The sequence below is a fragment of the Melozone crissalis genome, unplaced genomic scaffold, assembly GCF_028551555.1.
Source record: "Melozone crissalis strain CALT ecotype California unplaced genomic scaffold, PUWL_Pcris_2 ptg000059l_1, whole genome shotgun sequence".
NCBI lineage: Eukaryota > Metazoa > Chordata > Aves > Passeriformes > Passerellidae > Melozone > Melozone crissalis.
The window spans coordinates 1,645,570-1,673,294 of record NW_026535837.1 but is presented as its reverse complement, the minus strand read 5'-3'; the positions used below and the strand labels follow the sequence as shown (position 1 = coordinate 1,673,294).

Here is a 27,725-nt window from a genome sequence, read left to right as displayed (position 1 = left end):
ATCACCACTGCTGCTATATCACAAACCCTGTCAGGATCTCCTCCTCCTTCTGAGGGCATCTGGAAACCCCATCACCAACACCCAAACCACAAACACTTCTTCCCTGCCACTGGGAAACCCTGGTCTGTTTATGGAGCACATGTTACTGTCTTCTAAAATTCAAAAGAATATGTTAAAATTACCATAACTTAATGTCACAGGAGAGATGAGCTCCAAAGTTTTCTTTGGAATTCCTTGCCGAGCAGAATTTTCTGCAGCCGGTATTTACTTTTCCCTGAAAAAAAATGGATATACTTCCTTCTCACCTCAGTCAGAGGCTGAATCACAGCTCACTGAGCATATGGAAAAACTCACTGTGACTTCAATGGTTTTCAGCTATGTTCCACATGCACATGTAAGATTTTAACCCAAGTGCCCTCCCAGAGCATGGTGTCACAGAATCACTGATCCTCAAGATCCTTGAGTCCAACCATGCCCCAACCCCTCAACTAAACCATGGCACGAGGGCCACATCCAGTCCTTTTTTAAACACATCTAGGGATGGTGACTCCACCACCTCCCCAGGCAGACAGTTCTGGTACTTTATCACTCTTTCCATAAAAAACTTTTTCCTAATATCCAACCTTTATTTCCCTTGGCGCAGCTTAAGACTGTGTCCTAGACTGGGGGTTTGCTGATGTTTCTTCTTGAAAAACAGAGAGACCTGCACAGCCACACTTGCTGCTGCAGGTTAACAGCACCACAGGAATTGTCTCCTGGCTTTTTTGACACCTGCACTCAGAGTCTGGAATCAGAAAAGTCTGTCACTGCTTTCCAACAGCAGCCAGTTTTTCTCCCCTAGCAGCCTGCATCCACCACACACTGTGCATAACAGACCCATAACATATTCATCATTGCTTGGTCAAAGTAACCTTTTGAGCTCTTTTAAACTCTTCTCTGGCATTTCTGCCAGCCTCTCAAAACATTTCTGTACTTCTTGTCTCAGATAGTCTCAATATCCTAATGCTTTTTCAAACATCGTGGGTGATGCATGAAACTCTACATTCCCCTGTCAAGCCCTCAAAATAACCACTCTATACTTGGAAAAGGAAACACCCCTCTGTTTCAGTCACCAGGAAACACTGAGCTGTTTATGGGGCACATGCTACCACTTCCAAATCTTACAAGAATATGTATTTCCTTCTGTTGAGGGAACTGTTGTAGGATCTCTCTTTAGCAGGGAGATACCAACACAAAACGCACAGAGATCCACCTATATGCAAGATATAACTCTACTCCTCCATCAGATGCATCTCTGATGTAGCAAATGATCCAAAAATTGTTAGAAGATATGGGAGGAAGTAACAGAAAGGCCCATGTTTCTCTCTGGGAAATCAGCTTGAAATGGATGCTGTAAGTAACACATGAAATATCCTTTTGTGTGTTTGACAATTTAGTTTAGACCTTAATTGCTGAACTGAATCACTTTAAAACTGCATAGTAAAATGAATGACTGCAAAAGCATAAATGTATGAGTATAAATACCTTTTCAATATCTTGAAATTTCAGACAGTGAATCAAAGAGAAACAGGGATGCAGTCTTATTTTTAATCACTTTCCTACGACTAAAATTATAAGAAACAATGAAATACATCATAAGAGACATCCTGGAATATTTTGGCATGCTGCTGAACTGAAATTCAATGGCTTGACATGCTATCTTGGATAATTTAACTTTGAAGCCTTTGTTAATTCTTCTCTGGATTACTGCCAACATAAACTTGATTTCAAAGCTCACCCTGTTTGGCTTTGCACATCTGAACTGAAAATGACATAAAACACATGAAGTAGCTCCTGGAGAACTCTTTAAAGTGTTATTGATCAGAACAGTGTTTGGGTGCTGGGTTGGCCGTGTGAGTGCCAGTGAAACCATGACATGAGGGCTGAAGGGCAGCAAGAAAAGGAAACTCACTGGATGCTGTGCTGGACATTGCACATCTTGCTGGGCTGCTCTCAGCAGCTCAAATGTGGTGGCTTGCTCGAAGCTGAAGGCTGAGTCTCGAGTTGCTGTTGATAATTGCTGCCCTGAGATGTGCAAGATGTCTCTGCTTCAGCCCGAGCAACTGAAGAACAAGTCTGGGCTCTTCACTTTTCGGTCTTGAGGTTGTTTATTAATTCTTATCTATAAAATTTTCTCTCTGCCCAGCTGAGATCCGCTCTGCAGGGCAGCCACAGGCACTGTGACGGCCCCCGGGGTGGTGTTGTCTTTTTATACTACAAACTACATATAACATATTGACACTTAATTCCCAATACCTATCACCTATGTTAGACAGTGCACTTCTACTCTAGACCAATCCCAAAGTGCCAGCATCACTGCAAAAAATGGAGAACAAGAAGAAGAAGAAGGAGAAAGGCTGGACATGCCCAGATTCCTCCATCTTGTCCAAATAACCCCCATACCAAAAATCCTAAAATCTACATTTTCACCCTGTGATCATTTTGTTATTAGACTATTCAAATTTGTGACTTTCATGCCCTCATACAAAGTTGGCAACTTGCTCCAAGGGTCAAAATCAAATCCCCAGGTGCTCTGGGCAGCATGCCAAGGTCTCCGAGCCCCCCAGTGGCGTCCTTGGCAACTTTGGACACCCGGAGGGATGCACTGAGTTCCTACAGCTGAGCCTCCTAACAGCCAACCATGATGTCAAATCATGATTTTCAGGGGTTTGAGACTGCACACAACTCCTACACACCACAGCCTTCCAGTATAGTCTTCCTCATCCTCATCCACTCTGCAACACCAGGCTTGAGGCCTCTGGCTGGGTCCTGTTGGTTCTCTCCTCCTCCCTGTCTTTGAGTGTGGATTTTCCCAGAGACCACCCGAGTGTCTCGCCTTTCCCGCCGGCTCTGACTCAGCCAGCGTGGGACTGCCAGCAGCAGTGAGAGGCAGATCCATGACAGCTCCCTCCTATCTTACTCCCTCCTCCTCTGCCTCGCGGCCCAGCAGCAGTGAGAGGCAGATCGTGACAGCTTCCTCCCATCTTACTCCCTCCTCCTCTCCCTCATGGCCCAGCAGCTCTTCACACCACCAGGCAAGCACAGGATGCTGCCTCAGCACTGACTCCTACCCACCAGCTGCTGTGCTCAGCATGGCATCAGCAGTGTCCTCTCTGCCCTGGAACAGGAGCCACTAGCTCGGCCTCCAGGACCAGAGACACCAAACCCAGCACTAAACCCCTCCTCCCCAGTCCTCAGATTGACTGGGATAGGAGACATGAAGATCCCCTCAAGAAGGTTGTGGATTTGCTTGAGGATCTGACCATGCCAATCCACTGTCAGGACTTTGGGGTGTCCCTCTGCTTGGAGGGAGATGTAGGAGACACCTACAAATGCCAACCAAGGAATGGCCAGGAAATGAGCCTAAGCACTCACTTTGGCACAGAATGCATGAGATTCAAGGATTCCCTCCTCAGTCACACCCCGGCTCTGGTTTGGATCAGTACAAAGAGATCTCTCTCCAACAGCTTCCCACACTGGTCCCACACTCTGTGCCATGCTGTGAAAGTGGACTGCAACATTGTCCTTCTCATGCTGCGACAGCCTCTGACCTGGAAAATGCCCAGCAGCATACTGATCATGTTTGAGGGACATCATGGCACCATGGGAGGCCTCGAGGAGACCAGGGCCACTGCTCTGTGCTGTGGACGTACAGGAGGTGCAGAGCAGCCTGGCCACCAGCAGGGTACGTGAAGTTTGCCCCAGGCTTGCCCAGGAGTCATGAATGAGCCCTCTGCCCTCTTTGTTTAGTAAGCCTGAAACAGACAGGCCTGGGAAGAATTCCTCATTGTGAGCAGCAGGTTTGGTCCACTCCTACCCTTTAATCTCCAAATTTTATCCACCAAAATATTTACTTCCCTTGCTTATCACAACCACTCTACCATTCCATGCAGCGCTGGTTTGTTTGTTTGCTTTTTTTTTCAATTACTACAGCTCTTTTCAGAGGCAAAACCTAATCTTTCACCTACAGGAGTGATTCCATCAAAGTTAACAGAAAATTCCTAGCTGAACTCAGCCACAGCAGGTTGTGCCCCTAGATGCGAGTGAGCATGGACACAGTCTTTGCATTCTGTAGGGCTGAGAAAGCTCCAGGCAGTGTCAGAGCCCATACCAACTCCTTGGCTGGGTACCCAAAGCAGATCAGTGCTGCTCACCACCATCCTCATCCCACTAGCCCTGTTTATTCTCTGCCTTGCTTCCAGTCTCGCCATAGAGTCCTCAAATATCTTTTTGAGCTGCTTAATTTGTACCAAGTAAAGGTAAAAGGAAGAGAGTATTCCTTGCTGAATGTGAAATGAGATTATCCAATGGTCCCAGAGGGTTTGATGGCTGTGAATTTTCATCAGCCTGTTGCTTAATGCAGTTTTGACAGGAGAGGAAAGTCTTTGCTCAACACAGTTGGGCCCAGGGCTCAGATCATGGTCAGTGTTGTCTCAAGACACAACTGCAACTCCTCCACAAAACTGGTAGTGAGATCCACATCACTGTAGCCAAAGAACAGCCATTCCTTTGTTTTTGAAGACAAAATTTACCCTAATGCAGACATTTGGTGCTTCCTCTGCACCACACAACATCTGTGGTCATTTGTCCTGGGCATTTGAGAGCTGATCTTCCCAAGTGTACTACAACACTTACATCTTTAAGCAAGGAGACTGAAGTTACGAATCCAGGGCTTTCAACAATTCATCTGACCACACATAAGTCATCCATGAAATTACTTGTAAATCAACTGAGGAGTGTATTTCAGAGGAAATAAAGAAAGTGCAGCTCAAGACAGTACTCAGAATAGACAAAGATGAAATTCAGTCACTCAGATCAATTTGGTGCAGAATTGTTACATCTGGTGGGTCTGTGGTCTCTGTCTTGTATGTACCCTACAACTCCCCCAATGTGCAGTACCACTTCTCAACCTCACCTTAGGTTGGTTTTTTTTTCCATAACACAACTTTAACAACTTCCCTGCAAAAATCATACCCAGAGGATTACTAATCTTGGTAATCTATGATTTATGAGATTGTGGGAGTGAGTTTTGTTTCCTGGACAGTTATATTTTAACATATTGCTTGGACTTTTTAATGCACATGATAGAAATAAATCTATTCACTATGCCTCATAATTTGTAAAGGGCTCATTGAAATGATAAGGGAAATGTTTAGAAAACTGCTGGAAAAATACAAAACCATCAGTTAATTAACATTAGCTAAGGAACTGCAGGAATAACTGAATTAGCCTATTTCCTTGCTGTAGGTAAAGATTAAAATGTATTCAATTCATGGCAGCTTTCAAGTTGCTAAGGATTATGAGAACAATGCACACTATTTTCAGCTTGCCAAGGAGAGTGAATCAAATGCAAGAGCCCAATCCTTCAAAAACCACCCTTCAGATGATTCATCTGCAGAAGCCTGGCTGGAACACCCTGCATGGCCTGACATCAACACATTGTCTCTGTGGGGGCCAAGGCAAAGCCCTCACCACACATTCAGACATGTAATTAAGAGACTGAAAGTGTTCAAGGTCAGGCTGGATGGAGGTTTGAGCAACTTCATCTAATGAAACATGTCCCTGCTCAATGGCAGAGGTGGTTAGGTAATTTTTAAAAAGTCCCTTCTGATTCAAACCCTTCAGTGACTCTACAACTTACCAGAAAAATAAAATTTTAGAATCTTCAAAAGAAATTCTGAACATATTGCCAGAAGTAAAACCTTACAAGAAACTGTATTTGCTTTTCACCTCCCTGTACCAATGAGCTCTACAGGGCAAAGGCTTCACAGCTTAATTGTGCAAGGCTAAGCTACCCTGGAACCTGATGCTATCTGCTGAGTAAAAATTCAAGATGAAGGCAAGTAGGATAACTTTTAGTTTAGAAATTTCTCTGAAAACCATAAAGAATGTTCAATTCTTTAAAACGAGTCATTACACGAGAAGTAAGGTTTTGAAAAAAAAAAGTTTTTTTCTGAACACAAATATTAACATTCTAAAGGGCACTTGTGTCTTCAGACTAAAGAAAATGGACTATTTTATGCATTCAAAGTCCAAACAGAATAAAACCAGTAGGTATTTCCTTTGCCTTGCAAATAATCATTCCACAGGAACAGGAACTGGAGGCAATGAATATAATTTACTACCAAGAGGCTGTAGATTAAGTAAACAGCAAGGAAGTAAATTTTGCATTCACAGCCACATGGCGTGGTGTATGCATGACTGAGGGTACACCAGACAGTGCCTCACACCTAGAGGCAATTCTGCTGCCACAGAGCCAATTCTATGGGGTTCCCTCTCCCATTTCTTCTCCTCCTTGTCCTGCCCTTGGGAAAGACTGAATCACCAAGCAGAGGTACCTGAGGCTAAATAAATTTTGGCATCCACAGGTGGGAGTTAGGTGGCAGAATGTGACTCTGCAAACCACTTTTGTGACCCTCATGTTCTTGCCAGTGGTGAGACTGTGGACAGACAGGATGAAGTTTGAGTTGTGTCAGAAATCTCTGAAAAGAGCCAAAAGAGCTCTTGGTGCAGTGATTTGTGCCACAGGGTGATGGAGAGTGGTGCCAGACCAACAATTAATGGATAAATGGAGTTGTTCCCACTCTGAAATCTAAAAATTTAAACTAGGAGAAAGCTTTTAGATGCTTTGCTTTTCTCATTTAATGGCTTTTTGGTGACAGTGCCCATATTTTTTTGCAGAGAGGGAGCAGGATTCAGACGATTTATTTTGAGAAATCCTTTGAAATGGAACTAAACCAGCCTTTAAGCAATATCACTGTGCAGAAGTTGTACTTTAATCCACTTGGTGTTTGCACAATATATTCGTCCGAGGCACTTACATGCCTAAACTGATATTATTATCTCAAAACTCTGTAGAGTTTAACATGTTTATACTCACAGCATCCACATATGGCAGAAAAAAGCTATGATTTGCACTTCCCAAAGGAGGAGCAGGGCCTGGAGGCTGTGCCTGCTCTGTCCCTGAACAGAAACAGCACACTGCCCCACAACTGCCCACACTGGCAGGGCTGATGGCACAGTCCCCTGAGCTGGCTCACCCTGAGCCAGCCATCCTCCCGGCCAGTGCCTGCACACAGCTCAGTGGACAGCACCAATGCACACCTTTTGTATTTACTGGGAGAGACAGGAGTCAAAAAGATCATTCAGATCCACCCCCAGAGTGGGAATATGATGCCCAAGCACACCCAGACAATTTTCACAGCAGGGCTGGTAGGTCTGATTATCCTTGTGTACTATATAATACATATAGATAGATAGATAGATATATATAATATATAAAATTATATATATTAATATTTTTTATATATCTATATATATATTTTTAATAATATTATGCCCCCAAGCACCCCTCTCCAAAAGCCCTTTCTGGTGTTTATTATTTAGGGCAGTAAGTGTTAGAAACATAGAGCTGCTAACTAGTTATCTTACTTGTTATTGTAATGCATCCTGGGACATCCTGAGTTTACCCCTTTGCATGTACAAAGAGAGAGACAGGGACAAGACACAAGTAGGACTTTCCTTCTGAGCTGGAAGGCACCCAGGCACACTGGGAATTCCCAAATCACCCATCCCACCTTGCCTCCACGCATATCCAGTCACACTGCATGTGGGAAGCATGAGCAGAGGTGCTGGAGCCCCTGTACCACGTGCTTTGGCACATTGCTCCCACATCCCCACATCTGCAATAACCACTTCCACCTCCCTCCAGCACAAATAAATGAACACTAAAATCCAGGATACTGCTGTTCAGCTTCTACCCAGCCTGGGTTTAAGCTGCTGCTGCTTTATAGCTCTTTCTTACCAGGTTTTAACTGATGACTCTTTTTGTTTCCCTCCATTGATGGCATGATGCATTTGGCTGCCCCCACATCTATGCACAGTAGGTGAAATCCTGGCTTTATGTAAGTGGATTTTTAACTCTGGCTGTCATACATCTGCTGCTTGAGATTTCCACATACCTACATCAGAAGGATAAATAAATCTGTGCAATGATGATGGCCATCACCAGTCATGCTGTCACACTGAGTCACCAGACAGCCTGGGCTCTGTTTGCTGCAGGTTTCTGCCCAGACATGGATGGGATGGAGGGATAAAGCCACTGCACAGCTTCTGCAGAGTGTGGGATTAAGGCATGCCTGAACATGATTTTCAAAGCAGTCAATAGGTCCTGGCAAACAAGTCCATTCACTTTTGCACAGATGGACCACAGTGCTCCTCATGAACAACACCAGAGGCCAGACTTCAGTACTCTTATTTCTTTTAACAACTTACTCCATAAAGAGCAGCACTGACTCAAGGGAAAAAACCCCAACAAACAGAAACCTAATTAATCTTACCCAGAATTAATTAGGAAGGTATTCCCTTTCTGCAAGCAGGGAAATTAGAAGACAAAGTGATCTGAGACCACAATGCAAATCAATGACAGAGTAAGACAAGAACTCCAGATTTTCACATCTGTGTGTTCTAACCACAAAAACATCCTCACAAGACTTCAAGAGCAGCAGCCACTGGTTCCTGTTACACATTGCTGGTAAACAGGCTAGAATATTTTTCCGTAGATAAATAGACCTGTACTTTACCCACTCTGCTACATTTTTCAGCTTAGAGAAGAATATTAGAATTCCTTTAGCAGGATAAACTCAGCCTTCCCAGCACATCAGAGACAGCCTAATGAGCACCTACCACTGAGATGCTGTGTCTGCTTCTCCTTTCTCTTCCATATGGCTCAGCTTCTGCTTTTCCCTCCTCCTCTTTTGAGCCATGAGCTGCCTCCTCTGCCCTGGGATTGCATTGGGAACCCCTGTGCCAGGAGCCACACACCAGAATTTAGAGCCAAACAACCCCTCCTGATTCATTAAAGGCCCTCTGGGGTTTGCAATGGTCCTTCATGATGACAGAGGCACACCTTTATGGCATTTGCCAGAGGCTGGCACACACCAGGCAAAGGGACCAAGCAATAAAATATTATAATAAGTACTATATTCAAGAAAGAGAAGGACACAGACAGAAGGCTTAACAAGAATGATAATCAATCTTGTGACTCTCTCTCCAGGGTCTGACACAGCCTGACCCTGATTGATCATTAAGTTATAACAATTCACATGAAACCAATCAAACAGCCACCTGTTGGATAAACGAGCTCAAACCACATTCCAAAGCAGCAAAACACAGGAGAAGCAAATGAGAGAATACTGTTTTCCTTTTTCTCTGAGGCCTCTCAGCTTCCCAGGAGAAGAATCCTGGACGAAGAGGATTTTTCAGAAAATATGATGGTGACAAAGGGTGTATTTCTAAAGCCAGGTTGATTCATACAGATTTCTGAGGCTGGGCTGGGTGTCAAGGCCTTAAACAGGAGAATGTAAGACCTAGAATAATAAAATATGCCTGCCACTAGCACCAAGGGCTTGTGCAAACACACTGGCTTTAGGTGACCTAGAGCAGAACATGAGAGCAGTAACAAGAAAAGCCTCCAATGTCTCTGGCACACCGTGCTGCTGCAGTTTTGGGGAGCAGCATGTCCACCAGTGTGACCAGGGACACTGCAGTGAAACCCCTTGTGCAGGAAGAACCCTTTGCATGAAGACAATTGCCAAGGGGAGCAGGCTGAGAGCAGATTTGTGCTCAGGAAAGCTCAGCCACAGGGAGAATTTATTGTATAACTTTCACCGAGCCACATTTCACAGCATGTCGCAAGGAAATTCAGGCCAGGGAGAAGCTCTAGACCTTCAGCCAAGAACAGGCAGCAGCTCATCAGTTATTTTGTTATTTTTCCTTTTCTTCCCACTTTTTTTACCTGTGGTGTTGTGCAAACTGTTGCCTTTTTGCTCTAAACTTTCAACCATACACAGCCATGAATGTAGCAGCACATGTCTTCAGTTAATTTAGCTCAGGTGGGACCGGGATTAAATCAGAGATTGTTCAAAAGCATCTCTCTCCATCTTGGTGTGAATCACTTCCAGCAGCAGCCCTGCCTGCTCCTGTCTGCAGGCATGAGCACTCCTGCACGTGTCACAAGCACTCCTCACTCCCATTCCATTATAAAATAAATGCCCACACACATCAGAGGAAGGCTCTTTCCCCAAAATGTTTCTAGGAGCTGCCATGGCTCTCCTGACAGTGGTCACACGCCAACAGCAAGGAGAGGAATTCCAGCTGCAACCAGGTTAGGCTGCAGAGGAAGAGAGTGCAAAATAAAATGCCTTTCTCTAGGAAATTTTCCTTTTAAAAATACATTTTGTCTGGTGATACAATCATCAGTGACAGAGAGCTAACCTACATTTCCCTCAGCACCCTTCAGACAAGGCAGGACAGCACCAATGGGAAGCAAAACCTCTCTACAGCAAATCCATCTTCAAAAGCATCTGAAAAGAGCAGATTTAAAAGTCTCTGGCAGGGAGCTTTCAGCCCCAAGAAGCAAAATGTCAGAGGCACTTTCTGCCAGTGGTCCTGCTTCATGCTTACAGGAAAACAAGGCTTAATCAACAGGAAAGACCCTGGGCTGCAGTCAGATAAATATTCCTGCAGATAAACCTAGTGAGCAATCAGAGCAAGGTGATTTCTCTCCTCCCTGCTCAGCCTTGCTTAATTATGGTTCCACCTCTCCTGTCCCAGGGCACTGGGTGATGTTTTTGCATGCAGTTTAGAACTGAGTATTTCTGACATCACAATCACAACAAGGAGCATCACAGCCATGGCAGAACGGATGCCCAGCTCTGTGTTCTCCTGAAGGAATATCCCCTTTTCTGTAGCTGCAAGAGACTCACAGCAGAGTTTTCAAGGCAAAAACCCTACGACAGAGAGAAAAATAATTGCATGAATTTTAATTTTTCTACCTGATTTTTCATATTACAGATGCCAAGCCCAGTTTTTAGTAATGCTGCCTCTGTTTATGCTAATGCAGGTCTTGAAATCTCAGCTCCCTTTCAGTGGATTTCAAACTGTGTTTCTGACTCTTTCTTTACAATGCATTTTGGAGAATTGTATCTTCTTTCCTCAGGGACATCTGGACATTTAAAGGCTCCACTAGGTCTCACTCATGGATATCAGTGCTCCTTAGAGTATCATCAGTGAGGGATGAAGAAAATACAATTACAGAGTGGTAAAATGCTCCTTGCCAACAGAATAATTAGACAAAATAAACATCAAACTCCTCCAAACCATCTTCAGAACTAGTAGAGAAAGCCCTTTTCAGCTAAGCCAGGATCACACAGCCCCAAATGGGAATTTTGTCTTGGAGAATGGAAAAGATGACATAAATATTTGGGTCTCTGAACACGATTTTCCTCCAATTTAAGAGGAAAAAAATGGCCTTTACAGGCTAAGATATAACCATGTGGCATGAATCAGAATGAAATGAGCACATGTTCTATAAATGCATCAAAGAAAGGCTTCACCAGCAACAGTATTTTCTTTTTCTATAAAATGCTTAAAAAAAGTAAAAGTTTGGCTACAGCAGACCTAACCAGTGTTTCAGGAAAAATGAAAAAAAAAAAAAAAGAAAGAAAAAGAAAACCACAAAATCCTCCACATTCATTTTCCACTGAATAATTTTCCAGGGAGAATGTTTAAAGCAGAAACCTATGGCAAGTATCTCTGCAGACCTATGAAAATAGTTTCTGTAAGAGGAGGTAACCACAGTACTGTAAAAAGAAGTCAGAACAGGGTTTCAAACAGCAACCTGTATTTCCACAAAAAATTCTAGATTTTACATTCTCCTGTTTGAGGCCTTAACACCCAGCCCAGCCACATTAATCTATATGAATCAACCTGGCTTTAGAAATACACCCTTTGTCACCATCATATTTTCTGAAAAATCCTCTTCGTCCAGGATTCTTCTCCTGGGAAGCTGAGAGGCCTCAGAGAAAAAGGAAAACAGTATTCTCTCATTTGCTTCTCCTGTGTTTTGCTGCTTTGGAATGTGGTTTGGAGATTGTTTATCCAACAGGTGGTTGTTTGATTGGTTTCATGTGAATTGTTTTAACTTAATGATCAGTCAGGGTCATGCTGGGTCTGGAGAGACCCTGGAGAGAGAGTCACAAGATTGATTATCATTCTTGTTAAGCCTTCTGTCTGTATCCTTCTCTTTCTTGAATATAGTTTTAGTATAGTATACTTTAATATAATATAATACCATAAAATATTGAATCAGCTTTCTGAGACCTGGGAGTCAGATTCTCATCTCTCACCTCGTCCTGGGGACCTCACAAACACCACACTCCCTTTTGCCGAGATTTTGGGGCAACGCAGACGAAATGTGTAGTGAGATATCTTTTCTTTCAGTGTGAATATGAAAGGGATGACAATGTTCCTCATCACCTGCCGTAGTACAATGCAAGTGCAGATGCAATTTAGGCCAGCACTGACTCTGGAGTCACCTGAAGACTCCTGACCAGAGTCACCTGCCTGACTGCACAGCCTGGAACAGAGGCTGGAGCTGGGACATGAGCATGCCTGGGAAACTGAGCCTCTTTTTCTGCCTCAAAACCATGGAATATCTTCTGGAACACACTGTCATGTAGCACTCACCAGCCTCCTCAGCATAGCCTGTAGAACCTTCCTCCAGAAAAAAACTTTTAATAATGTTTTCCATGTAAAAGAATGGACTTGGGAATGCCCACGTTCATTTTGCATCTTGATTCAGTGCCGTGTTTTTTCACTTCAAAGCTTTGCAGGTTGTTATGAAAAGCCTTTTCTGTTTAAATAAGTGTAACCATTTAATCAGAATGACTCCACTTCATGCCTGAGAGAGATCCCACTGTATCATAATGAATTCTCACACTGTGGCATATATGGATTTAACATTTATTATATGCCTTGCTGCAAAGCCCCTTCTACCTGAATTAATCACCAGCTATTTAATTGACTTTGGTGCACCACAGTGTAAATTACCAAGAGCTGAGAGAACCAGAACTAAATCTAAAAGACTCATTCAGTGATTACGTGAACACCAAGTAACCAGCAGTGAAACTTCTGGGCAAAGCATGAAAGGAAGGAGATGCTTATCCAAAGCCAACAAAATGGAAAGAAAATTGCTAGGGCTCTAAATAGCCACCTTCCTGCTGCTTGGAGAGAAAAGCCTCACTCCTGCTCTCAGGGAAGCAGTGATATTATACAGGATTACTGGCAGATCTGTATTCCTGCCCCTTCAATTGCCTGTTCCAGACCAAGCCATACAACACAGGCAGGTACACCCCCATACCCAGCTGCAAGAAATTCCTAAATGGGGATTTAGTGAGGCAGCTCCTGCAGGGCTGAAGGAAGAACTCAAGTTGATGCTGCCAAAATCAATTGCTATTGAAAAAAAAAAAAACAATCAAGCACATACTGCCACCCTAAGGATTTGGTACCAGCCCTTGCTGGGGAGTGGGCATTACAACAAATAACCCTCTGTTGTAATCACCAACAGAGGGAAACAAACAAATTCATGGGATCTTCAAATCTTTTTGTAACTTTAAAGATTAAGGTATTAGAACAAGTTTTATTTTGAATTTTGGCCAAAATCTTTGTTTTCTCTATTGACAACAGCAGCTTTGCAACAATAGATATCTTAAAAGAAAAAAAAAATCCACTTTCATGTGAACTGTTCATATTTCTCTGAAAGCAAACAATGTTATAATGCTGTCTATTCAATGAAAATGAGAAAATTTTTCCTCCATTACTTTTTTATTCTCAAGGCTACAGGAAAAAAAGATAACCACTCTCCATCAAGAGTATAATGTCACTTCAATTGAAAAAAATAACACCAAACCATAGTGCTGCCTTGCTAATGAGTCCTTACTGGGATGCTTTGACTAAGGTAACAATAACAAGTGCAAGCTTTGGAACAAGGATGTTGGCAATTGTCTTCAACTCTTGAAGGTGACAGAATCTTCTAAGTGGTTTTGGAAGGCATAATGAGTAAGTTTTTTGTAGTCTCCAAGGTGAAGAAGACTCTCACCATTCCTCTGTTGCTGTAGGAAGGCTGGGCTCTGCCCAGGGACTCTAAAATGCCTGGTCCTGAAGCACAAGGAAGCAACAGGACTGCTGCTGAGGAAAAGGTGCTGTGTTTGGAGAAGGCATGGGGACCAGGACTTACCAAAAGTTCTGCCATAGGCAGAAAAAAACAAGAAGAGAAATGAAAAGTGCTGAGGGCAGCTAGGACTAGCCAATAAGCACACTCACACTGTCAGGATCACACAGAATCCACAGGATTACAGGTGTCCAAAAGCCATTCTGGTGGTCAATCTATGGTCTGTTAATCTATTACCAATAAATTTGCCCATGCCCTGATCTCTACCCCAACACTAATCTTTTCTAGTCTGCTTATAACCTCTCTGCCACTGGAAAAGGGGAGATCCTCCTTTGTATTTAGCACTCACCAGTGTAACCCAACTGATGGAATAATCTTTTTCCACAAAGGAAAAGATGTCAAATTGATACTGGATTAATAACTGTTACCTTTCTGCTCCTGAAGAGCCCAGAATGCTTTTATTATCCATTGGCAAGGCCCTGGAACAGGCTGACCAGAGAAGTTGTGGATATCTCATCCCTGGAAGTGTTTAAGGCCAGGCTGGATGGGGCTTTGAGAAACATGCTCTAGTGTAAGGTGTCCCTGCTCAGGGCACAGGGTTGGAACTGGATGATCTTTAAAGTCCCTTCCAACTCAAATCATTCTTTGGTTCTATGGCATAAATTCCACTGCGAATGCAGAGAGATTTCCTTCTGTTCCTTCTTTTGCATAAAGCTTACACAAAACCCCCCAAGCAGGGGAACCAGCCTCACCTAAGGAATGTGGCATGGCAGATCTGTGTTTTGCTTTAATTAGCATCCTGATGTGATAGTGGCTTGGCATGCAGATCTCTGTTTTGTAACACACCGAGCCCTTGCTAGACTCCGTGAGGAACCTGGCAAACACAACACTTCCTTCCATTGTCTCTTGTTTTTCTTGGAGCCTGAATATTTTCATTGAAATGTCACTTACATGCACAGCTCATGCTCGGCTGCTCTCAGAGTGCACTCAGGCATTGGGCTTCCAAAAAACAAAGTGAATTCAGCACTTAATCACAGAGTAGCACTCTGCTTACTTATTAGCAAAGCAGTTGAGAGGCAAAATCACCAGCAGAGTGGTCCCAGTAATAACAAAAACTTGTGCAGATTTTACCACTGGTGAGTTCCTGCCTGTTTGAGCTGCTTCCCAAGGCATTGCAGGGTTATGAGGTGCTTGTGTGTGGCAGGGTAAAGCTGATAAACAGCAGGAATGGGACACTGGGATTCTGAGCCTGCAAACCTGTGGGCAGAGCTTTCCTCAGTGTGCACCCGGCAGGAAGGAGCCTCCATTATCTCAGCTTTTCTGAGACAGAAATAATCTGAATAATTCATCAGAGTTCAGAGACCAAGCTGGGAAAACTTCAGGGTTGGGGGTTTTGGCTCGGCCTGGGCTGGGTTTTTTTTGCAAAGGTAAGGAGAAGTACTTCAGGGTTGGGTGAAACAGGATGTTCACCCTAAAAACTGTTCCCAGCAGAGACACCAAAGTCTCAAAAGACCTCACAGAGGAAAATACTCTGGTTTCTTTGGAGAACCAGAAACAGAGCTGACAGGATCTAGGTAAAGCAGTCCTGCCAAGAGGATCAGATCACAGGTGCCCCAAAGAAGTGGAACATTATACCAGACAGGCATTAGGGTTTTCACCTCCTTTAACTAGATCCTAGTATTGACAAGAATTCCTCTGGATTTGTCAATATTCTTGACTGTGCAAAAACTTGCAATGAAACTCACAGGTGGGTCTTCAGTTTTAACCATTACTTACCTAGCTGCACACTACCCTGGGCTGCTCCATTTGTTTTGGAGGTGCCTTTTAGACCCATTTTTAGCCTGTTTTCCAAAGGCAGTGAGGCAGTGACCCTCCATCTGAGCTTGCCAGCCCTTAGCAATTTCTGACCCATTGGGTGAACTACAACCAACTTTGACAGAAGAGTAGAGGTAGCAAAAATATTAAGTTCCTACCTATTTTAAGCAATACAGATGAATAAAGGAGAAAAAGGAAATTACTGTCTTAATAGATTTTTAACATGGTCCCCTATTCTGCTGGAGAAGCAACAGCCTCAGATCATGTGGCTTTGACTAGCACCAGTTACACAAAAATCTCAGGGAAACCAAACTCTGCTGCTTCACACTTCAGTGCAGGTGAACAATAGAGATGAAATCAGTCAAGCCTTGGAAATCTGCTCTGATCTACGCAGGCAGCACAGTCAGAAACAGAATTTGCAAATGGACCCACAAAACTCAGCTGGAAAAGACATTTAGATTGGATTATTAGGAAAAATTTCTTCACTGAAAGGATTGTCAGGCACAGGAACAGACTGCACGGGGAAGTGGTGGAGTCACCACCTCTGGAGGTACTTGGAAGATGTGTGGATGTGGCACCTGGGGACATGGTGGGATTGGCAGTGACAGGTTAATGGCTGGACTCAATGATCTTTGAGGCCTTTTCCAACCTAAATGACTCTAAGTTTCCATGTGTTTATGTAAATCCATTTTTATGCATGATTTTCCAGCGTGCAGAAAATGAATCATCAATACCCAAAGAGGCTGATTATGGTAATGAAACATTTGTATCTGACATCACCAACCATGACAGATTATCAAGATCTTTCCCTATACTGACAGGTGAAATAAGGCAGATCACTTGTAAGATACAGTAAGGTAATTCTTACCAAATGGTACCAACAGCAACCAAAAGTCCTATAACTGCTTTGTAACAGAGCTTACTATTACACCAAAATTGTTAAATAAAACTATTTCTGAAAGCAATTTATTTCCCCCTGTCTTCTACAATATCCTCTGGGGAAATCTCAAGCAGCTTCCAGAAGGAATGAAACTTTCAACGGTTTCATTTCAGTTTTTGTCTTTGTTGCCTATGTAACAGTACTATAAGAAATCCAAACTTGGGAAGGAGCAGATTTTTTCCTGGTTGGAAAGCACATCATCCTCATGGAAATAGGACAAATGTTCTACAGTATTTTTCTATAGTGACTGCAAAAGTTTGGCAGAGTCATCACAGGAGAGGCAGCGTTTATCTACATCTGTATTTGGCTTTGCAGCTGCACCAGTGACCCCCTCACACCAAAGCTGGGAGTCAAAGACAGCAAGGAGTCATCCACAACCTTGCCAAACTTAGAAACACTGGGCTGGAATATCTTGCATTTTGGGAAAATAAATAAAGCAAAAATAGCCCAGCCCTTTATAAGGAACAGTATAACCCCTGGAGACAGCACATGAAATTCTGAGCTGTGAAATCCAGCAATCTCCAACCTGGACTTCAGGTCCACCTTGCACTAACAGGATTGTGTCAGTTTGAACAGTTCTGTCATGGCTTGTACACAATAAATGTGAAAACAAGGTGGTGAAACCGAAGCCAGAGATCTTATTTCCCCATGGACATACTGGGAAACACACAGAGCAGATTCACCACCAGCAATGTAACCCTGGGAAGCGCTCCCAGAGGGACTAGCAGGAACAAATTGAGTGTCAATTTGAGACATGGACAGCTGCCTCTTAACCTCCCTCCTTTCCAACCCCAGCACAGACACTGAGACCTTTACTTGCCCATATCTTTGACAGAATAAATGAGGTGTGATATTTATCCTTCAAGCTGGCCTGCTAACAAGCATGGCTTTCATGTAAAAGGAGATGCACTCAAGGACAAACATAAACAGGGAGGCTTGGTCTGCCTTCAAAAACCTTCTCCCACAGAGGTGCTGCGAGATGCTCAGGGGCTGTAATGTCAATTTTCCACAACACAGCAAAGAGTGCTCTAAAGTTCGGTAATGAAAATGCTGTCCACACTACAAAATAATCCTTGGGAAGTATTAGCTAGAGTCCACTTTGCAAGCAATGTCCCAGGGAAAAGGACAAATGGATTTGAGATTTGTTGTGCTCGTGATACTGATCTCTGAGTGGCCCTGATTATACCCTTCTTTTTTTTGCAGTCTAAATGTGGCTTTCTCAAAGCTGCTTGATCAGAACCCCTTCTGCTTCACAGAACCCAAGTTTTAAAGGAAGGCAAAATTAGGAGAAGTTGTTTAGGAGAAATAAACAAAAATGAGAAGCTGAAAAACCCACAGGGAATCTAATAATAATCAGAGCAGAAATATAAACAAAAAGATAAGATACTTCATGCTGTGCAATGGTTCATAGCCATTGTATCAACAAGTTGGTGTTACCTTGGAAACAAGAGATTATCCATACATGCCTTCTCCCAAACAGAATCCATGAAAGGAGGGAAGCAAAATGGATTTTGAGCCGCCTGGACTTTGCAGTGTTGCCACCCAACTCTTGATACCAATTGATCCCAAGCCTAACTATTGATGGAAACTCAGAAGCAGTGCAGAGGTTGCACCATCCTTCAGGTGACATCCAAAGAGATGAGGGTGAGTACCTGGCTTGGAGAACCCTGAGTAACCTGGAGGGTTCTTGTCCTCTCCACCTTGAGATAACACAGCACTTTCCCAAAAAAGTGCAGGAAGATCATTCCCTCCATTCAGTTTAGTGCTCTTGGTCTGTCTTGTAGCACAAGGCACAGCTCTTTGTTGGGGCTGGGGACTGCCTGGAGCTGCCACCCCAAACTCTGCTGATGGGCTCTGGCTGCTGCCTTCAGCTGGGCATCTCACCCCACTGGACCTGTGTCCCCTGGAGCAGCCAAATGCTTGGCCTTTGGAAAATTACCCGGCTGGGTTCACAAGTACAGCTATAACAGAAAGGGATAACTCCCTAGGAAGTGTTGAATGGTGATCAAATAAAAATTTATACCAAGATGTAATCAGTGTCACCTCTCATTACAGAACTACATTTCAGATAACCCAAATATCTGGATGCAATTATTTTATAAAAGTGATGGTTACACTATATTAAACAAGCTAATAATAAGTAGGAATAATATCTATTTATTTTTCTGAAGACATTAAACAAAACTAAGGATTTATGAATCAACTTATCACAAAATTGGTACTTCCCACAGTCCAGCTGGCTTGTTGGAATTTGTACAACACTAATGTTTCTCTCCTTTTGCAGCACTCTGAACTGAGATGTAGGGCTACAGAAACACACTAAGAATTTACAGGATGTTATTCTCCCCACAATGCCAGCACAACAACTTCTGAGGACATCACCATGCCTGGACCTTACCAACAGACAAGGGACCAGCATTTTCCCCAAGGGCTTCCCCTGAGGCTTCCCTATGGCACATCAGGCTCTTCTCAGCTGTAATTCACTCCCCTGCCCTGTCTGTTCTTCTCTTTTCCTTGATGCAATCTCACAAAACCACTCTGGTTTGATTTGGGTGAGACTAGTCACAAACAATTTAATTCCCAATTTTACAAAGACACAGCACATCACAACTAGAGGTCTGGTTTTGACCACCCTCCAGGGATTTTACAGTCTGTAGCGCATGAAACAAATACCTCTTATATATCTCATTTTTTGAGTTAAAGAACAAAACCAGAGCAAGAAGAGTTGGCAACTTTGATATAAAGACTTCATTAGGTTCAGTACTTACAACTGCATGACCAAATATAAATGGTTTGGACTCTCATAGATGTCTTCCAGAGCAACTATATTTTCATGCTTGATCCTGAAAAAACACAAGATAAGATAAGATGAAATAGTGATTTTCATTGTTTTTTCACATGACTGCAAAACACAGAGCTATTTTTAGTTACACAATACTTGTCAGTGTTTTATTCAACATCATGAACTTTTTGCAGGAATGTGTAGTGATAGAACAAGGGAAAATGGTTTTTAGCTGAAAGAGGGTAGATTTGGATTTGGTTCCAGGAAAAAATTATTTACTGTGAGGGTGGTGAGGCACTGGCACAAGTTGCCAAAAGAAGTTGCAGAAGCCTCATCCCTGGAAGTATTCAAGCCAGGCTGGACAGGGCTTTGAGCAACCTGGTCTACAGGAAGGTGTCCCTGCCCAAGGCAAGGAGATAGAAACCAGATGATCCTTGTAGCCTTAGGGCCCTTTTGATCAAAGCAAACAGTCCAAAGTGCTTCACAGCCCAGAATACAGTTATTATTCAGAAAAAATTATTTCAATCATTTCTGAAGCCAAATTGTGTAACAGTTAAGTATCTGAGGCTGAATCAGAGTTAATGTCAGATGAATGAAGACGGTTGTTGGTGGTGAAGATGGAAGTTCCTGTGCCAGATGAATGAAGATGGTTGGATGGAGGCTGAATCCTCATGAAGCTTTGCTGCAGGGTGCAAGGGAGTGACAGAGACAGGCTGGCAGGGAGAAAGCAGGGATCTGACCCCCTGGAGAAGCTCACACAGGGAACCAGCAGCCATATGACAGCCCCACACTCCTTCCCACCAAATTCCTGCTCCTTGGACGTTACGCCTGGTCTTGATGCCTGAATTTCCCTACAGCATCATTAAGCTCTTTGTGCACCAGCTCCAAGAGTCTTCATGGCTTTTTTACATCCTCACCATCCCCACCAAGCCTCTTGCCAAAACACTAGCTCTAAAGAGAAAAATCATCTCTACAAGCACACATCTAATTAGCTACTTCAGCAATGCCTCGATGGGTTTGTTCCTTAAATGTTTACAAATAATTTGCAAAGGATATATTTAACTTGTGGAGATCCTGAAGAGAGTACCCCAGTGCAAGCCCAGGGTAGAACATTAATTACACCAATTCCAAACAATATTCTAAGAGCAAGAGAAAGATGGAAAATTCTAAGAAGAGGCCACTCATTAAGCAACAGATGGGTATGTTCAGAAGGAAAGTAAACATACATTGTCAGCAAATGCAAAACTCTCTGCATGTTTCTAGGTTCAAGTAGCTTAATTAAGATGCTCAATCATGTGTCAGGACCTTATCCTCTATGGTCACAAGTGTCCTAACACCTGTGTGATGACGTGGAGAGCAGAAGGTCCATTGTGCCCAGCAAAATCTTTCCCACAAGCATACAGACTAATTCAATTTCCTCTGAATTCACTGGAAATATTATGACTGACCTGAATTTATGCCCATAATCACTCATCAAAAGCTGTGTTCATGCAAGGACCTTCACACACAGGAAATTTAATGTCAGCAATAAGCAAACTCAAATGTAATACACTGCAGGATGTTAGAGCAACAAACATGACTTGGCTCTTCATTCCACCTAAATGGCTGGAAAATCCCATGGTACCTTAGCAAAATTTCCAGGTAGATTGCATCACAAATTAAATTCTTAATATTTGCAACAGGAAACCAATATACCACCCCCTTGCTTTACACAACAAATGTTTGGAAGGATTTATTTTGTTATGCAGGTCTAGTACCTGGTCCCTTCAAAGGTTAGTTAGGACAAGGGCAGGTTTGCTCTGTTAATTTAGTTGAAGGTGTGTTAGAAATGGCATTTCAAGCAATTAGTGATTTTTAATGAAAACTATTATATTTATTTATCCATTTTCCTTTATGCACCACACACATTCATCTGATCCTTTGTGCTCCTCCTGCCATCACAATGATGGCAGTTTAGCACAATCAATCTGCTGTAACATTTAAAGCCTCCCCTTTAGTCTGTGGTATGGTTGTGTGAAAAACACCAATCACTTGTTTTTAGAATTTTAAAAAGTTTAATGATAATAAAATGGTTATAGAATTAGCAATAAAATTAGAGTAATAATAATTTGGGCAATTTGGATTAGGACAATATGAGACAACAGAAACAAAGAGTTATGGATGTATGGGTACCTTTTCTGGGCAAAATAAGCCCAAAAAAGGACACATGTTAACAGAGGATTAACCCTTAAAAACAATAACCTGTTGCACATTCATACATCTCATACATGATGCATAAATTCCATTCAAATACAGGATTCTGTATTTGGTCAGTGTCAACTTCTTCCTCTTAAACCTAATAGCATCATCATGGTTGAGCAAGGCAGGAAGAAGTTAATTTCTTCTGATAATGGAGCAATAAATTCTCTTTTTCTGAAAGATTTAGGTGTCCTGTGGCTGCTATCTGGTGTGAGTACCTCATTCCTTTCTTAAAAAAATATCCCACATACATAGTTCCTATTTTAACTACAAAAGTTGCCTTTTAACTACAAAACTGCATTTACCATACTATTAAAATGTTAATACAGCACTACTAATCAATACAGCATAATACATACAGTAAATATCTGCTTAGAGCCATACAATATGAACTTTTTGCCGTTTTCACCATGCATTCACTGCTGCTTTGCATTTCTAGTTTTGGGAAGCCTCAGAGGCTCCCCAAAGCAGCCTCACCATCACACTCAGGGTCACCCACAGCCAGGGGGGCAGAGGCTGAGGGAGAGCTGATCAGAGATGCAGTGCTGAGCACGGGGCTGCTGCAGATCCTCTCCCCTCCCTGATGTGCAAACCAAATGGGCACTGCACCCTGTGCTCAGGAGGGAGGGCAGACAAACTGCTCCGTGCTACAGGGAAAGGGGAGAAAAGGCTTAGTCCCACCCCTGCAGGGTCCTCTGCACTGAGCCCATCTGTCCCCCACCCTGAAATCAGAGGCAGAATGTGAGCATGTGGGAAGACAGCAAATACGAAGTGTAATCTGGGAGGAGACAGCTGAAGAAGCTGAATCACCCCTCAAAGGACACAAGGAGCATCTCTCAAAGGGATGATGGCATTTGGAGCACAATGTGCCTTTGGGAGGTGGTGTCTGTACATATCAGCCACCCCAACTTCTGGTGGTGCTGTGCTGGGGAAGGTGAAACAGGAAAGCCTTATAAATATGATTGCCTGGCAAAGGATTTTGAGATTATGGAAATTATAAGAGAGATTGAAATGAAAGCAAGCTTTGAGATACCTTAGTTAGTGAACAACTGGAAAACAATGGTGTGGCCAGCTGAAGGTGATCCCCTTTTGGTGAAACAATACCCTCTGCTTGCAGACAGGTCTAAGGGTCAGAGCAGACACTACTAGCTTGGCAGAAGGGGCCCAAAGAGGAGTTTTTAGCGTTTAAAATGTAACACAGTATGGTAATATAATGATTCTTATAGGCTGGATGTAAATGCTATAGGATTTGTATATTGTAGTCGATTGGTTAGTGAGAATTAGAATATTCAACACAGAAGAATATTTATGGTATTGTAACAGGAACTTCTCTCTCATTTATTCTTTTGTCCTCTCTCTTTTACTCTTTTGCTCTCATCTTCTTTACCACGCTCTTGCCTTCTCTCTCTTTACCTCTCTTTCCCTCTCTCAGTCCTGCTCCGAGCTGATGGCAGCTCCCAGCAAGGCCCTGCACCCAGGCCTTTGGCAATAAGCCATAAGTTCCACAACTGTAAGAACCCAGAAAATTCCTCTGGCTGCCCTGGAGGGCTCCAGCCCTGCCCGGGGGGCTCAGAGACCTTGGCACAGAGCCCAAGACCCCTGTGCCTTTGATTTAGCCCTTGGAAAAAACAATTACCAACCTTTATATGAAGAATTACAAGTCAAGAGGGTTTAAGTAGAATAATAATTAGTTTGTCATGGAGTGAAAAATAGATTTTTGGAGTTTTTAGAATGGGAGTTCAGGGAGCAAGATGGAGAGATCTGGGCATGTCCAGCCTTTCTCCTTCTTCTTAGCCTCCATCTTCTGCCGTGATGTTGGCACTTTTAGATTGGTTTAGAATAGAAGCTCACTGTCTAACATAGGTGATAGGTATTGGGAAGTTATGGTAAATAATGTACACGTAGTTTTTAGTATAAAAAGACAACACCACCTCTGAGTGCAGCCAGTGTGCCTCAACCCAACCTGACAGACAGACCTCAACGGGTCGGAGAAATAATGTTATAGATAAGAAATAATAAACAACCTTGAGAATGAGAACAGAAGAATTCTGACTCCTTCTTCAACTGCTGGGCTGGGAAAAGAAGCTTGAATGTATCTCAGAGTCACTGTGAGCAGCAGAGATTCTGAGACACGACCCGGCTTCAGAGATCTCTTGTCCCTCCATCCCAACCATCCTACCCCCGTCACTCCTACAGTGCTACACTCCAGGGGCATGATGAGAGGGGAGGAGGCATCTTCCCCCTTTGTCTCAGCCTCCCCCAGACCAGCAAGGCCTCAGTCATGGTCTCATGCGGTGTTTAATATCCCTGGTCAAGTGCACATCACACAGCTGCAAATGAAGCAGCTTGTCGTGCACAGCTTTTCTCTACTCAGAGGAACTCTCAAATGACAAGCTACTAAAAGGTAAATGGAATTCAAAGTTAAAAAATCAGCAGCATGGAGATTACTTGGGGTGAAACCCACAGTTTAGACAAATTTGGGGGTTGTGTTGCTGGAGCTGGACAGAGCAGCCATGGAGTTCCCAGCAGAGATCACTGCTCCTCTGCCACTCACTCCAGAAATTCACACAGAAATCCATGTGCTCCTTTCTTCCTCCTATAGTACGAGCATGCAATCACTTAGAGCCCTGATACGCAATAATTAATCCTTCAAGGATGAACAATATTCATTTCAAAAACACACTGGGGTTTGGGCAAGCAGGTGTGGCATCATCAGAATGTTTTGTTGGTAGCACAAAGTCCAATGGGGATGGAGCAAATTTGTCCCACTCCTCTGCCAGCAGATGAGCAGTGCCAGATGTGAGTAACAGGCAGGCAGTCCCTCTGGCTTGCAGGGAAGCTTGGGTACATCGAGAGCCAAGGAAAGCACTGTGAAGTGGCAGCTCCTTGCTGGTCATGGATCAGGAGGGATTTGGGGATGGGTTAATTAACTCCACTTTTATCCCCTTCTAGAAGCACCAAGCGAGTCTCAAAGGTTCAGAGGATTCATTCTGCTAAGCCTCCAAATGCCTGCACACAGCCCTGCAGAAATACTCACTGGACTGCCTGATCTACTCAAGACTGACAGGATTTATTATTTTAAAAGGTGCTGCTCTCACTTTACAGAAGGGGAAGCATTGTGCAGAAAAACTACAAGTTTTTTCTTTAATTGCCAGCGAGAATGGAGCAGAGAGGGCCAAGACTGCTCAATCCCAGAGTAATATCTTAATCAATGGGCCATATTATTGCAATTCCTTCTCCTTCCTACCTCAGTGAGAGAATCTTAACCCCACTTCTCTGCAGACCCTTTCTTCCTTCTGTCCTTCCCCTCCACACTCCCAACATTGTCCCACCCTGCAATAGATAAATCTGCCTGATTAACTCTACACAAAGCAGCTCACTGATGCTTCAGGGTACATGATAGTGCAATATTTGGGCTGTAGCATGGGATGGCGTGACAGCAGTTCTCATTACTTGCTTCCAAAGAAAAAAAGCCCTGAAAGTGAACATCAAAGCATGGACTTGCTTAAATAAATTAGATCCCATTATGCAAATTGATATGAAATAAGGAAAATTGCCCTTGCCACCTTTTCAACCCCCTTTTCATCACATTTGCTATTTTTCCTGATGCTCCCCCTCCATCCTGGCAAACCCCATGTGCTGCTTGCATCTCCCACATCCCGATGTGTCCCCAAAATTCCTCCATCTGTAGCATAAATGGCAGGTGCCACCTCAAGCCACCACTGCTTTGTTCAGTTTCAGGAATACTCTGAGGCCATTATACAGAAAGAAGTTGTCTAGAATTAAAAATACAAATAAAGAGAGGCCAATTCCTTTTTAGATTCAGGACTTTGCACCCTACAATTCTCATGTGATGTTGCAATCTATGGGAAAAAGAAGAGGAAGATAAATCTAGGAGTAAGAATCAGGGGAATTTAAGTATACAAAAAAAAATCAAACATAAAGAGGGATTAAACCTGAGAAACTATGAAAAGTTCAGTATAAAAAAGAAACTATGAAAAGAAAGGATGGATTCCCCCTGTTCACAGCAGCTCTGGGTTGGATGCTGTGCCTCAGGCAGACACAAACCTTAGGGCTCAATGCAAAATTATCAAGCTTCCCCTCCAGACTTTCAGTCTATGATTCTGCCATGTGCTTTTACAAAGGAGTCAATGATACAAATGAATGAAGGCAATCTTGTGCTCGAGCAATATTTTGATAGCCAGCCAAGATTTAAGGCAGCAAACTGAGCTGGGCAACCAAGGACTTCAAGTGAGTTTTCTGGGCATGGCAGCTGTGCAAACAAGGGCTGACAAAAGAGTGCTTGATCTGCAGCAGAGCCCAAGCACAGACTGGCCCCCTCTGCTTCCTGTGGAGACACTGCATGACAGCATTGATAGGGGAATTGTCATTCTTCTCCAACTGCTACTGCTAAAACACAGAAACTTCCACCTCCAAAGGGGCTGAAACACACCCCCAAAACAAGACCTGACATGACCAGGGGTGACATCTGGCTCTGCTCACCAGTTTCCATCATGCCAAATGGGCTGTGCTGCAGCGCTGGAGTGGTGATGAGTACATGGCATGGCACCCCAGTGATGCTAAAATCCTCCCTTGTCACTGGCTGGCACAGAGACACCATGCCCTTTTCACTTCCATCAGAAGTGCACAAGCCCCCATAGGTCCAGATCTAGCTCTAATGGACAGTATTCACTTCAATGTTGGCCCAAAAAATATCTAAAAATCAATAAATTCCATGGGCTTTGGCAGGAGATTGCTTTTAAGAAGCGAGGGATTAAAATTTAGAAGTTGATGTACAATAAAGGAAACCAAATCCTTTAATGCCTGAGCTTTCTGTACATCTCTGCTGGCTCCTGACCATTCCAGAGGCCAAAGAGCTGGCATTAAACCTGCTGTGTGCTGCCACGGATCATTAATTAGAGGGGCTGCCCTCTGCACAGATAAAAGCAGAGAACCCAGATTTTGCTGTTGTTTTGGCTGCTGATCTGCCAGGACAGCACGTGACACACCCCAGCTATAAACCACGATAGAATCACCTACATTAATATCTATCATATTTAACACCAAAAACCAGGATCAGTTAGAAGAATACCATAGAAAAACCTTGGGCAAACACAAGAGCTGTTTAAGTAGGGCAGGTCCCCCCCACAACAACTCTTTCCAAGCCAGTGCTGCATTTGTAAGACGTGACATTTAATGCTGCACCTCCACGAGCAGCACGTGTCATGGGGAAAATGCCACAAGAAAGCAGGAATCATTTTGCAAAAGCCAGAACCAACAAAGCGTGAGGCTGTGAGGATTCGTGGCTTTGAGTAACCAAATGTCTTTGAGAATCAATGTTCCATTATTCCCACACGGACCCTGGAGAGAGTTTGGCCTGCAGCATCAGGGTTGATGAGTTCACCAGTTGGCCAAGGGAAGTGTTTAAATCAGTTTCTGCTGTGGAGGGCACTGCAAACTTACCTCTGCTCAGCTGTCTCATTTGTTTGAAATGAGTCAAGAATTTCAACAGATAGCACTGTGACGGTGTTCACAGGGGTTTCAGGCTGAGGGAAGAGACAAACATCTGACTCCATGTTTCAGAAGGCTTGATTTATTATTTTATGATATATATTACATTAAAACTATACTAAAAGAATAGAGGAAAGGATTTCATCAGAAGGCTAGCTAAGAATAGAATAGGAAGGAATGATAACGAAAGCTTCTGTCTCGGACTCTCTGTCCAAGCCAGAGAAAAATCCTAAGGAAAGGATTTTTCATAAAAGATGTCTGTGACATAGGATAGTCTCATGTCTCCACATTTCTCTTCACAGAAAAAAGCAAGGCACAATTCTTCCCAAGAATATTTCTGGGCTTCACACTCTCTGAACCTCAGAGAAAGGAAAAACAATTCTTATGTT

At 43.3% G+C, this 27,725-nt stretch overlaps 1 protein-coding gene across 3 annotated transcripts in view; it reads right to left on the bottom strand.

Moving 5' to 3' along the window:
• CAMK1D (calcium/calmodulin dependent protein kinase ID) overlaps window positions 1-27,725 on the bottom strand; it is a 223,190-nt gene that overhangs the window by 69,351 nt on the left and 126,114 nt on the right. For all 3 annotated transcript variants that reach the window (XM_054287530.1, XM_054287531.1, XM_054287532.1), the window contains exon 3: window positions 19,574-19,648. In XM_054287530.1, the coding sequence (XP_054143505.1) occupies window positions 19,574-19,648 (75 nt within the window). The remainder of the gene's footprint in view (window positions 1-19,573; window positions 19,649-27,725) is intronic.